The 12513-nt window shown below is 33.0% G+C and overlaps 1 protein-coding gene across 1 annotated transcript; it reads left to right on the top strand.

Annotated features, from left to right (window-relative positions):
• Positions 1–3641: 3641 nt before the first annotated feature.
• LOC120085284 (mitochondrial outer membrane protein porin 2-like) lies at positions 3642–6986 on the top strand. The gene is made up of 6 exons (XM_039041196.1): positions 3642–3903; positions 4011–4078; positions 5508–5618; positions 5696–5782; positions 5889–6097; positions 6367–6986. The coding sequence occupies exons 1-6, from the start codon at positions 3852–3854 to the stop codon at positions 6671–6673; spliced, it is 834 nt and encodes a 277-aa protein (XP_038897124.1). The 5' UTR covers positions 3642–3851; the 3' UTR covers positions 6674–6986.
• Positions 6987–12513: the final 5527 nt, after the last annotated feature.

The following is a 12513-nucleotide window of genomic DNA, read 5'->3' as shown; positions in this document are numbered from 1 at the left end:
TATTAAGCACGAGTCTCACAGTGTAAATATTTCAAGAGATCGTAGGAGAGACGACATATCATATATGTCTATTCTCCTACTAATTATTTTGGAGAGGTTTCAATATTTAGACAAGCTTCATTTATCTAGGGTTTAATTTTGTTTGCCCAAACATAACACTTATGTTTGTATAGTTGATATAATGTGAAATATTAAAGTCTATTAAACTTTTTAATAAACTAATCATTAAGTTATAATAAAAATTTGACTAATTCAACTTCCAAGTATTTCATCAACTTAAATATCCTAGCCTTAGAAAGAACCTTCTTTAGACAAAGTTTCCTCATAGACAATATTTTATTATTTAAGTTTTTTTAATTTATCCATTTTAAACTATTTAAAACTAAATTAAAATATCTATTTCAATCTAATCTCATTAGATAAGCATGCAATTTATTTTAATTTAATCTTATTAAAATTTTAATAAAGATAAATCAAAATTTAAACTATTAAAATTTGAAGCAATCTTATCTTTATCCAACTAATATCATAATCTCATTAGACAATCATGCAACATTTTTAATCTTATTAAAAAATATAAAGATAAACAACAATTAATTTTAGTTTTAAATAAACAAGATCATAATCCTATTAGCCAAGCATACAATATTTCTAATCTCATTAGAAAAATCAAAAGATAAACTAAAGTTAATTTTATCTTAAGTAAGCAAGATCCTAATCCTATTGGGCAAACATGCAATATTTATAATATCATTAGAAAATAAAGATAAACGAGAATTTTAAACTATTTAAAATTGAATTAAATTTATCTTTTATCTACACATTCAATCTTATTTTATTTTTCATTTAACTATCTAATATTACAATTATCTTATAATTAAAGAAAAATCTCTACGACAATTTAAATATAACATTTATATCTACCATTAAAGAGAATTTCTACGTGCATATAATTTAGGAATTATCCTAACAATTTAAATATAAAACTTACATTTAAAAAAAGAGAATCTATAACACTTATTTTTAAATAAAAAAGAATCTTCTGCGTGCATTTAATTAAGAATTATCCTAACTATTTATATTTAAATAAAGGAGAATCTCACCAACATGTTATATTTAAATATGCGAGAATCTCCACATCATCTAATTAAATATAACACTTAAATACATGATGTGCTTATATTTTAATCTAAATAGCATACTTTATGCAATATTCAAAATTTAATTTAAATCATACATCTAAGGCATAATTAAATTAAAATAGCAAAATTAACCGGCATAAATTAAAGATAAAATTCAAAATTACAACCATTTGTATTTTCCAGACATGTCTCGATCTTCAATTTCTTCCTTGGCCATCAAAATTTAGGATTCAAAAAACCTAAATTTCATCTATTGAGGTTTCAACCGCACATGCTTTGATTGAATCTGGAAGAAGCTTTAATGACACATAAACCATGATGTACAACGACAGAAATTCCAGATTTTCAATTTTCCAGATTTTTCAAAATTTCTTTAATTATAAAACTACACGATTTTTCCAAACTTTACACTAGTTTTTTTTTTATCAAAATAAATGAAATATATACAAGAAAACCGTAACCCTTAAGCATTTTACAATTGGTCTAATCAAAGCTTTAAAATGCCCAAATATGCATAAACAATCAATTTTGCAAACTGTAATTAAAATCTCTTACATCCCATGTATTTATTTTAAAAGTAACCCACCATGCAATAATTTAAATTCAAACCAAGAATTAAAACTTGAGTCTAATACTAATGGAAGGAAATTGAATTCCGATGGAAGCATGTAATTGTATTATTTGATTTATTTAATGAATTAAAAACATAAAATAGAAGAAAATGTTAAGCACCATACATTTGTCAATCCACTAATACAACAAAATATTCTCCTTAAAATTTGTAGAATTTTCTTCAACAAGTATGTTTTATGAGTGTTCCCTGTTACTCTATTTATAAATTTTTACAAGTCTCTTCTAATCCTATTAGGAGAATCCATATTCAAATATTTTAAATTAAATATTCAATAATATCTAATAAAAAAATATTTCTCTTCTAATATCTCGTATTACAAGGTTTAAAATATTTAAATCATATTAAATAGTTTAAAATAAATATTTAAATATTTATACTTTATCGATTTTCTTTAATTTGAATCTCATTCAAATTAATTAATTAATTTATTATTTTGAATCATATTCAAATAAATTAATTCTCCCATCATCTATTTAATTCGAATCTTATTTAAATTAAATTAATTTACTCATTTATGTGAATTTCATCCAAATAAATAATTAGTTATTTGTTTTATATTCAATTAAATTAATTCTCCACAATATAAAATTATAATTTGAATCTCGTTTAAATAAAACTTTTAATAAATGATGTAATTAATTGTATCTAACACAATTAATATTTTTCCTCATAAAATTTAAACATTTCAAATTGTCTTTCTACATATTTGATTATTGTTGATATGTGGTGAACTAGCCAGGGATCTTATGGGCATGCATATTATAAGCTCCAATAATCAAAGATTAATTAATTAAACTTTTTAATTAAGCTAATCTTCCTTCGTTGACTATAGGGCAAACCACTATATACCCATAGTTGAACTCTTATGAATTATAGGAAAGTTGTACCAATGAATATAATCAATATAAGCATGTCGATCATTTATGAGTTATTTGAGTCAAATATCTATTTTATCCTGTAATTACCTATTTTTCTTAAGTAGCACTGATTTTTCTAATGAATAATTTGTTTATGGTCCAACCGTAAACTAAGTCCCTCTCAGGTCACTGAGAGAATAGGACCCTTGTTTAAGACCCGATAGCAACACTTAAGTGAACTACTCATCTACTTACTATATACGGTAAGTGATAAATTTCATATTGTGAAATTATGTTCCTAACTCCCATTTAGTCAAGTCCAAAAAATGGTAGGCCTATTGAGTCAGCAACTCGAGTCACTCTCACGAATGAAAATCAAAGGAATGATCTCACAGATAGGAGTTCATAGATCATTCAGTATTAAGATTGAGTCGCACATGATTATCCTATTAAATATTGATCTCATCAATTAACGGATTTACAAAGAGCAATTAAATATTTTACGATCCGGTCTTATACAAACTCTTTGTATAGGATACCCCACTCATATGTCTCACATGAACGGTCTGGATCAAACCATTTATAACTATTACAAAGTGGATCGTATCCATAGTCACGAACTATAGACCTTTATGTAATAATATTAATTTTTTCCGATTAATGGAATTTAATTTTACATAATTAGTAAATTAATAAATCATAAGACTTTAGGACATAAATTCTATCAAAATATACGATAAATGATTATCGAACGACCATATTATCTATGTATAATATATTTAACGTTAAAGTATTTTATAAGATCATATCATAGACGTACAAAAGAATAATACCCACGCACAGAACCTTAATAAAATCACAATGATCGAAAAGGAAATATGAAATATATAATATTATTCACTAAAAACTAAGAAAACAGACGAATTTACTAAAAGGAAGGGTTTTTAAACTAGAAATATATTTATTTAAATAAACAAATGTGCTCTCGTATCTCAGTTGGTTAGAGCCTCAGTGTAGGAAATGGGAGGTCTTGAGTTCGACATTCAACGAAAGTAATTTTTCTTTTTCTCGCTCAACAACAAAAACCCCGCGGGATATGAAAAATCGCATGCGAGGGTTTTTGAAATTCCCACCCCCTGTGTAAAATCCCTCATTTCTAGTCACCCACAAGCGACTCTGAAATCTCCCTTCAATTCTTTAAACCCTAAGACCTGCAAGATGACCGGTAAAGGTCCCGGACTCTTCTCCGACATTGGCAAGCAAGCTAGAGGTAAAAAGCTTACGCTTCATTCCCCCTTCTTTGCTATAACTCCATCTCATTGGGTATTGGAATTATCTTTATCGCCAGCCTTTTAGATACTCTTCGATGATTTGCAGACTTGCTTTTGAAGGACTATAGCAATGACCAGAAGTTTACCGTCGCTTCCTTTTCCGACATTGGAGTGGTATTCAACGCCTTCACTTCATTTTCTTTTATTTTCTGTCATTGATCTCCCTTGCTTTTGATTCGGTGTCGTTTACATCCCCCCCCTGTGCGATAGCCTCTGTAGTTCATATACTGATGCTTTGTATATAAACATGTTTCTTCTTCTTGTTCTTTTCGGTCTTTTTGGGTGCTTTTGCTGTCCTGTTTCATCTTCTCGAAGACTACTCGAGTTCTTCATCGTAATCTAGTGGTAACTGTGATCGGTAGATGGTGCATTTCTTGAGGGTTATGGCTACAAATGTTTATGTAGTTATAAATTTAAAATTTTAAATGTTTTAACTTATGTTTATCTATTTCCTTAGGAATAGGGGTTATCTTGGTAAAACTGGATACAAAAATATAAAGCATGGTCAAATCTCAGCCCTGGTTTTCCTTGAATCACATTAAGTTTTCAGGGCGTAAGTCTATGCTTGAAACGTTGAGGATCTTAATATATGACTTGAAAACTCAGGTTCCTTTCTGTTTCAGTATTGTTTCTTGAAATGCTATGTTTGATTACGAATAGGGGACTCAGTTCTTTATCTCAATTCAGTGATAACTGTGATCAAAAGATGGTGCGTTTACTGGAGGGTTATGGCCAAAAATATATAGTAGTTATAAATTTAAATGTCTTATCTCATATTTATCATTCACCTTAGGAATAGGGGTTGCCTCTGTAAAACTGGTTACAATATATAAAGCATGGTTAAATCTCAATACACCCCGGTTTTCCTTGGATCACATTAAGCGCCCATTTGGATTGACTTGAGAAAAAATTGTTTTTCCATAAACTCATTTTTATTTAAATACTACGGACGAAAATTGTTGAAAATATACTTCAAAAGTTATTTTGAGTAGTTGCCAAACACACATTTTTTCCAAAATGACTTGTTTTTTAAATTAACACTTGAAAGTGCATTCCAAACACACCCTAAGTTTTGAGGGTGTAACTCTATGCTTCAAATATTTAGAATCTTAACACGACTTGAAAACTTAGAATCCTTTTTGTTCCAGCATTTTCTTTACTTTTTAGACTGCATCTTCCTTGAAATTCTATATTCAATCAGGAAGGCGGTTCTACTAAGCTTGTTGACAGTATGAACAACTTGTTTTATACTTATGTTGACGAGAATCTATGTAAAACATGCCTATTCATTTGGGTGTCTTTCTTGGTTAAAAGTTTTAGTTGGGAGTTGGGACTGCCTATCTGGGGGCAAGTGTGGTATCCCACTAGTGTTTCTTGGGAGTGTAGAGTGCTTCTACGCGGTTCAAGTATCTTTAATTTTCCCTCAACTTGTAGCTATACTCTGTTAACTCCTTGTCCTACCACAGTACTTCTTGTTCTACTTTCTTACCTCCCATACATTCTTATTTTGACTTGAAATGTTAAGAATTTCTCTTTGTTTTAGGGTCTTAACTCAACTGTGGTCAAGAGGGGAGGTCTTTACACAGGGGATATGGCAGCACAATACAGGCAAAAGAATGCTGTTCTTGATTTCAAGTTTGACACAGAATCAACTGTAGGTTATCTCTCTTTATTTTCTGATATGATTTATACACATTTTTTAAAGTTTCTAAAATTGCATCATTCATGCAGGTCTCCTCAGTCCTCGCAGTTACAGATATTCTGCCATCCACAAATGTCATTGCTTCATTGAGACTCCCAGATTACAACTCTGGCAAGGTAATGTTTTCAAAGTTGACTTCAGATGGATCTTTATTTATGATTTTCCCTGTAAATTGCAAGTTTTGCAATCTTTGAGATTTAATATCTGCATCATTTGCTACAGTTGGAGATTCAATATTTCCATGAGCATGCTACATTTGCTACAGCCTTTGCTTTGAACAAGTCTCCTTCAGTTGATATTTCAGCAACCATTGGGACACCCCACATTGCTTTTGGAGCGGAAGCTAGTTATTTAACAAATTCTGGTTATTTTGCAAAATATAATGCTGGGGTGAGTGTGACAAAGGCAGATTCCAATGCATCAGCAATATTGTAAGTGCTTGATCCAAGGGATGTTCTATGATATTTTGCCTCAATTGGTTGATGTAGATGCAGACATTTTATTTTATTATATTATCATATGACTAAGATGAAAACGGATGGGTAGTAATAACCTAGGATGATATCTGAGTAGTCATCGTATATATTTTAAAGTTTGAAACCCTTCGCATGTTCATCATTTTGGATTATCAAGGCTTGGCATATGAAATATCATGGAGTTAAGGTAGGCCACTTCGTTTGTTTATTTCTCGCTATTACAGGGCCGATAAAGGAGATTCACTAAGAGTGGCATACTTGCACCTTTTCGAACAGTTGAATGGGGGAGCTGTTGTGGGAGAAATCAGCAGAAAGTTCTCTACCAATGAGAATACATTGACAGTAGGATGTTCATATGTGGTTGACTCTCAAACAGTAGTGAAAGCAAAACTTAACAACCATGGCAATCTCGGGGCTCTTTTGCAGCATCAGCTGACACCAAAGTCTTTCCTAACTATATCTGGTGCCTTTGACACCAATGCTTTGGCAAATTATCCCAAGTTTGGGTTGGCGCTACTTTTGAAGCCTTGAAATATCAAAAGGATTTAGACAAGGGTGAAGCTCAAACATTAGTAAGTTACCATCTGTTTGTGTTGTCTTTCAGAATATAGAACATCTTCAGTAGTCATAGCCTTCTTTGCTCTCATTTTTGTTTTTTAATGTGATGTGCTTGTGCAATAGTGAGATGGATTCTCGAGAGTTTTGAGACAATTTCTCTTTCCCACACATTCATTTGTGGAAAAAAAGATAAGAGTGGAATTCCAAATGTAATTCATCCTTGGTAGTTACTAAATATTCTTTGTTACGATTGAATAACATACAACCTCCCTCCTCTGCTTTATCATTTTTTTAGTACAATAACATGAGTTAAGGGATTCGAACTACAAATCTTCTGGTCACACACATCTGCATGTCCATTAAGTTATGCTCGTTTTGTCAAGTTGGCAACATATGACCTTTTTTCTTGACTATTAACTATATCCTTCATATTTACTTGGCCCTTCTTTCCTTCTAGCTAATGTGCTATTCGGAGACCATCCCATGAGAATAAACCTCTAGATACAATACATGCATTTAGAATGACCTCATACATAAGCTACTTGATTCATAATAAAAAAGAGTCTAATTAGTAGGCAGACCCATCAGGAGCTCTAATTTTGTGTTTGGAATACCGTGACTTTGATCCCTAATATATGGTCTATGGGTTGGGTGAATTGGTCTATGGTGAGCACTGGTCGGCTCATTTCTACCGGCAATGTGCTCCTGACCTCAATTGGTTGGGTCAAGTTGGATCGTACTTTTAATGTTATTTTGAAGAAATTAGAGTGTTTAAAGCAAGCTTATGTAATTGGTGCGTGAGCCAAAATCTATCGAACCCTTCATCTGGAGGATTGGAAAAATTTTCGATTTGAAGCATATTTAAATCATTTGCATCTTGAGGTTTGTTCTTTTTCCTCCGGTTTTTTTAAAAGGTATTTCAAGTTTAGTTATATGGGTAGTAACTTGATGGAATATTATAATTGCATAGACAGTTTTATGTCGAACGAATTTGGCACTGTAATGCCCAAAATGTGATTCATAAAAAAATTAATCAATCTAATGCAGTAAGTATTAGAATGAGAAAATATGAATCAATCACAAATTACCATGTCATTTATTAAATTAATGACAAAATTCTAAATAATTGAATTTCGGACAAATTAGAAGTCCTTATGTGTCCCAAATTGAAGCTGAAGACAAATTTTGATGATGCTACTTGGTTTTATCATGACTGTTGAATCAAATAAGATTAATTTGATCTAATTTGATATTATTATTTGGGTTAAAGTTCAACTAAGCCCATTGTTTGACCCAATCAAATCCAACTAAATGGACCCAAAGGCCAGACACATGGACCAACTAAGCCGAAGCCCATGAGGTCCACTAGAGAACTCTATAAATAGAGGAGCTTTTCTCATTTGTGGAGGTCAGCAATTCTACAATCTAGAGAGCCCAAAGAGAATTCTCTCAACAATCAAAAGACTCCTAGACTCCTGCACACTCCTTGAAGACACAGTCTCAAGCATATATCAAGTACTCGCATCAACGTCAACACAAGTTCAACTCCACGAAACAAAACAAATTTCTTCGAAAGCTCGTGCGAACACTAATCCTCTAAGAAGATCATCAAGCCCAAAGGCTGATCATCCAAGAAGATCAACAAGCCAAAAGATTGATCAACTAAGAAGATCAACAAGCCAAAAGGTGAGAAGATCATTAAGCATCATCCAAGATCATCAAGCCCAAAGGTTGATCATCCAAAAAAATCAACAAGCCCAAAAGTCAATCATCTAAGAAGGTCAACAAGCTCAAAGGTCGATCATCCAAGACGATCATCAAGCCCAAAGGCCGATCATCCAAGAAAATCAACAAGCCCAAAGGCTAATCATCCAAGAAAATCAACAAGCCCAANCGATCATCCAAGACGATCATCAAGCCCAAAGGCCGATCATCCAAGAAAATCAACAAGCCCAAAGGCTAATCATCCAAGAAAATCAACAAGCCCAAAAGTCAATCATTTAAGAAGGTCAACAAGCCCAAAGGCCGATCATCCAAGAAGATTAAAATATTAAAGTTTATTTTGAATACATCAAATAATTATTTTGTTATTGTACTTGCTACACTGAAATTAATACAAATACAAAAGTTTAAATTCCACGAAACAAGTTTCTCCAGAAACCTCATGCAAACAAATTGACACGTATAGTGGGACGACTCTACTTCTCATCTCTCTCTCATCATCCAAGTCAACAAATCAACAAATGACACCAAATAAAGTTTCATCCAAAGCTACCGCTGCAAATGACTTCTACATGAGACCTGTCACCCGTAGTCACTCAAAGAAGATTATGCATGAGCAAGAACAATGCTCTATCACAGAGAAAATTTGGGAACATTTGATGGAATTTCCTAAAGGTGGGATCGCCATTAGAGAAAATCCCTTACTTGACAATTCTACTCCTGCTTCTGATCGATCAGAGAAAGAATCACACTTTGATATAGTGTCTATCATGATGGCTGATGTAACGGCTGAGTCGGCCATGACAGAGATGGAGAGGAAGATAAATTTCTGAATGAAAGTTATAGAGGAGCGAGATCATGAAATTGCTGCCTTAAAGAACAGATGTAGGCTCGAGAAATTGCAGAGACAAGTCAAATTCCTGTTATCAAAGCCAATGCTAAAGGAAAGACTGTCTTGTAGGAAAGTCAGTCGCTGTTGGGTTGTATGTCCTAAAACTTGTAGTTGTAATGTTAAACATATTCTATTATCAATAAAGATATTATTGACGTTTATTCAATAAAATTGTTGTTGAATATGTGAATTGCACTTGTAAAGACTAAATCCAATAAACTAAAGATCTATGACTATTATATGAATACATGAACTTTATGTGAAGACATAAGAGTGGTTCAAGTTCAGTAAATAGCCAAAATGGTCTATAGTATACGAATAAGGCTAGATACCTTATTCTAGTAACAATATCAGATACGACCCACTCTGTAGTTGTTACAATTTGTTGTAAAGTGTTACAAACGAAGTGATCCTGATTCATTCATGTATTGACATAAGGAGCAGGGGTGTCCTATGCAATGAGTTTGCATAAGATCGGACCAAGAGTTAAGTCCTCTTACTTTATAACGTTGTTTACTGTTTAAGACTGACTATTTCAAAGCGATGCCCTAAGTAACTTGACCTTAATCTTGAGCTAACTATGCACTCCTATTTATTCGGGATTATCCTTAGATTTGCATAGACGAGGGTTGATTCAACAGTGCTGGCTTAATAAGTCTCCCATTTCAGGAGTAAGATCAGGTAGATAGCTGGGGACATAGGGTACAAAACAGAATTCACTCCTACCCACATTTAGTAATAGTAGAGAGGTTGTTCTCTTAAGTGCTGACTCTAGGTCTTGAACAAGGGGCCCCACCCTTTCATTGGCCCGAGAGGGACTCGGTTTAGTGATTGGATCACAAACCAATTGTTCATTAGAGGATTAGTGGGACTTAAGGAGCAAGATGTAATCTCGGGGGTAAAATAACTTTTGTCCTAGCCGTTATTAAAGGGTTAACTTACTAATTGTGGTTATATCGAATGGACATAATATATCTACAGTGAGGGGAGTGCAACTACTGGGTCACTACTGGGCTTTAGTGGAGTGACCCGGTAGTTAACGAATGGTGGTTAATTAGGTTAAAACATTTAGCCGATTAATCTCAGATTGTTGGAGGCCATGATCAGTAGGTTTATGAGGTCCCCTACTAGTTCATATTGGACTAAACCTTAAAACAGTATGATGAAAAAATTTGAAGTGTTTAAATTTGGTTTTTGGAGCAAGGCGTTAAATATATACGGTATATTTAACCTAATGTATAATTGTGAATTAAACATAAATAGAGAGAAAATAGGAGATATTTAAATAAGATTTAAATATCAAGATTATGAATATGGATTCATATTGATTGAGATTAGTATTCGATTTAATATTAAATTAATTAATTAATTAATTATTTATTTATTTAATATTAATTTAATTTTAAAGTTGATCATTAGAATTAATTTTGAAATTAAATGGAATTGGTCAAAATTGCATTAGAAGTCAAAATTGTTGACTAGGTAAAAAGTGAATGAAAGTCAAATTGTTGACATTTGACTTTGAAAGTCAAAAAGTCAAATTTGTTGATTTTGGACTTTAAGAATCAAACTTTGAGCTTTGACCAAGTTAGTAGAAAAATCCAACAAATGTGAGTGGGAAATGCCAACTTTTGCCTTGCTAAGTGTTGTATTCATTTGAAGACACTTGCCCACTATTCCCACTTTGAGTTAGTGGACTTCTTAGTATCAAATTCTCATCAAACTCAAAGTTGCATGTTTTGCATGTAATGACCTTTAAAAGGAAGAGATTATTGAATTTCAATTTTTTTTCTTGGCCATAGTGAAAATTGATGAGATTATGTGATAATCTCATTACAATTTTCTCTCAAAGACTTAACATTTTCCTCTCCAAATTAGTCACTCACTGGATTCCACCATCTTGTTCTAAAGTTGGAGAATAGTTGGGAGGACTCTCCTGGTGGTCTACGAACCGTTCATGAGGAGATTTGAGCTAATTTGGAGAAGTTTTGAGATTACAAAGGTTGTATTTCTTCTTTCCCAATTGCATGATTATCCTTTGAAATTAACCTAATTATAGTACTTTAGATCCGTTTTCTTCCGCTGCGCATATGTTTGTTCCATCAGCCGCCACAATCCACCTATGTTGCCTCTCTATCAGTTCAACAGCTACAAGATATGATCATAAACTCCATAAGAGCTCAGTATGAAGGACCGTCACAAACTTCTTTTTTGTACTCCAAGCCATACACCAAAAGAATCGATAACTTGAGAATGCCAGTTGGGTACCAATCTCCAAAGTTCCAGCAGTTCGATGGAAAAGGCAATCCAAAACAACATGTTGCTCGTTTCATTAAAATCTGCAAAAACGCAGGAACTAAAGGAGACCTACTAGTCAAATAAATTGTCAAAACCTTAAAAGGGAACGCTTTTGACTAGTACACTGATTTGGAGCCAGAAGTGATTCACAGTTGGGAACAATTAGAAAGGGAGTTCCTAAATTGCTTCTATAGCACAAGGCGTATTGTTAGCATGATAGAGGTGAAGAGCACCAAACAATGGAAAGAAGAGCCAGTCATCGATTACATCAACCAATGGAGAGCTTTAAGTCTGGATTGCAAATATAAATTCATTGAATTATCTGCAGTGGAGATGTGCATCCAAGGAATGCACTGGGAATTTCTTTACATTTTGTAAAGAATAAAGCTTCGAACATTTGAGGAGTTAGCAACACGCACTCATGATGTGAAGTCGGGCATCACCAACAGGGAAACTAAAGATTTTCTAGTCCCTAAAGGGAGAAAATACAAGAATGAAGCCAAGAACACTGAAAAGATCGTGGATAGTGCCATTAAAGAATCTATGGTCATTCATGCAACCCCAATGAAATTTTTCTCTAAAGGAAAACAAACAAAATTTGAAAGAAAATAGGATGAGGGCGAGAAACGTCGCCCAACTCTTAAAGAATGATAGAAGAAGGTTTATCCATTCCCTGATTCTGATGTTACGGACATGCTAGAGTAATTGCTAGATAAGCAACTTGTTCAACTGTCGGAATACAAGCAATCGGAACAAGCAGGAAAAGTAGATGATCTTGACTACTGCAAGTATCATCGGGTCGTCAGTCACCTAGTTGAAAAATGCTTCGTGCTGAAGGAGCTGATTCTAAAGTTAGCTCGTGAAAAGAAGATTGAGCTAGATATTGATGAAGAAGCTCAAA

The sequence above is a fragment of the Benincasa hispida genome, chromosome 9 (genome assembly GCF_009727055.1).
Source record: "Benincasa hispida cultivar B227 chromosome 9, ASM972705v1, whole genome shotgun sequence".
Classification (NCBI taxonomy): Eukaryota; Viridiplantae; Streptophyta; class Magnoliopsida; order Cucurbitales; family Cucurbitaceae; genus Benincasa; species Benincasa hispida.
This window is presented reverse-complemented; position numbering and strand designations above follow the sequence as displayed.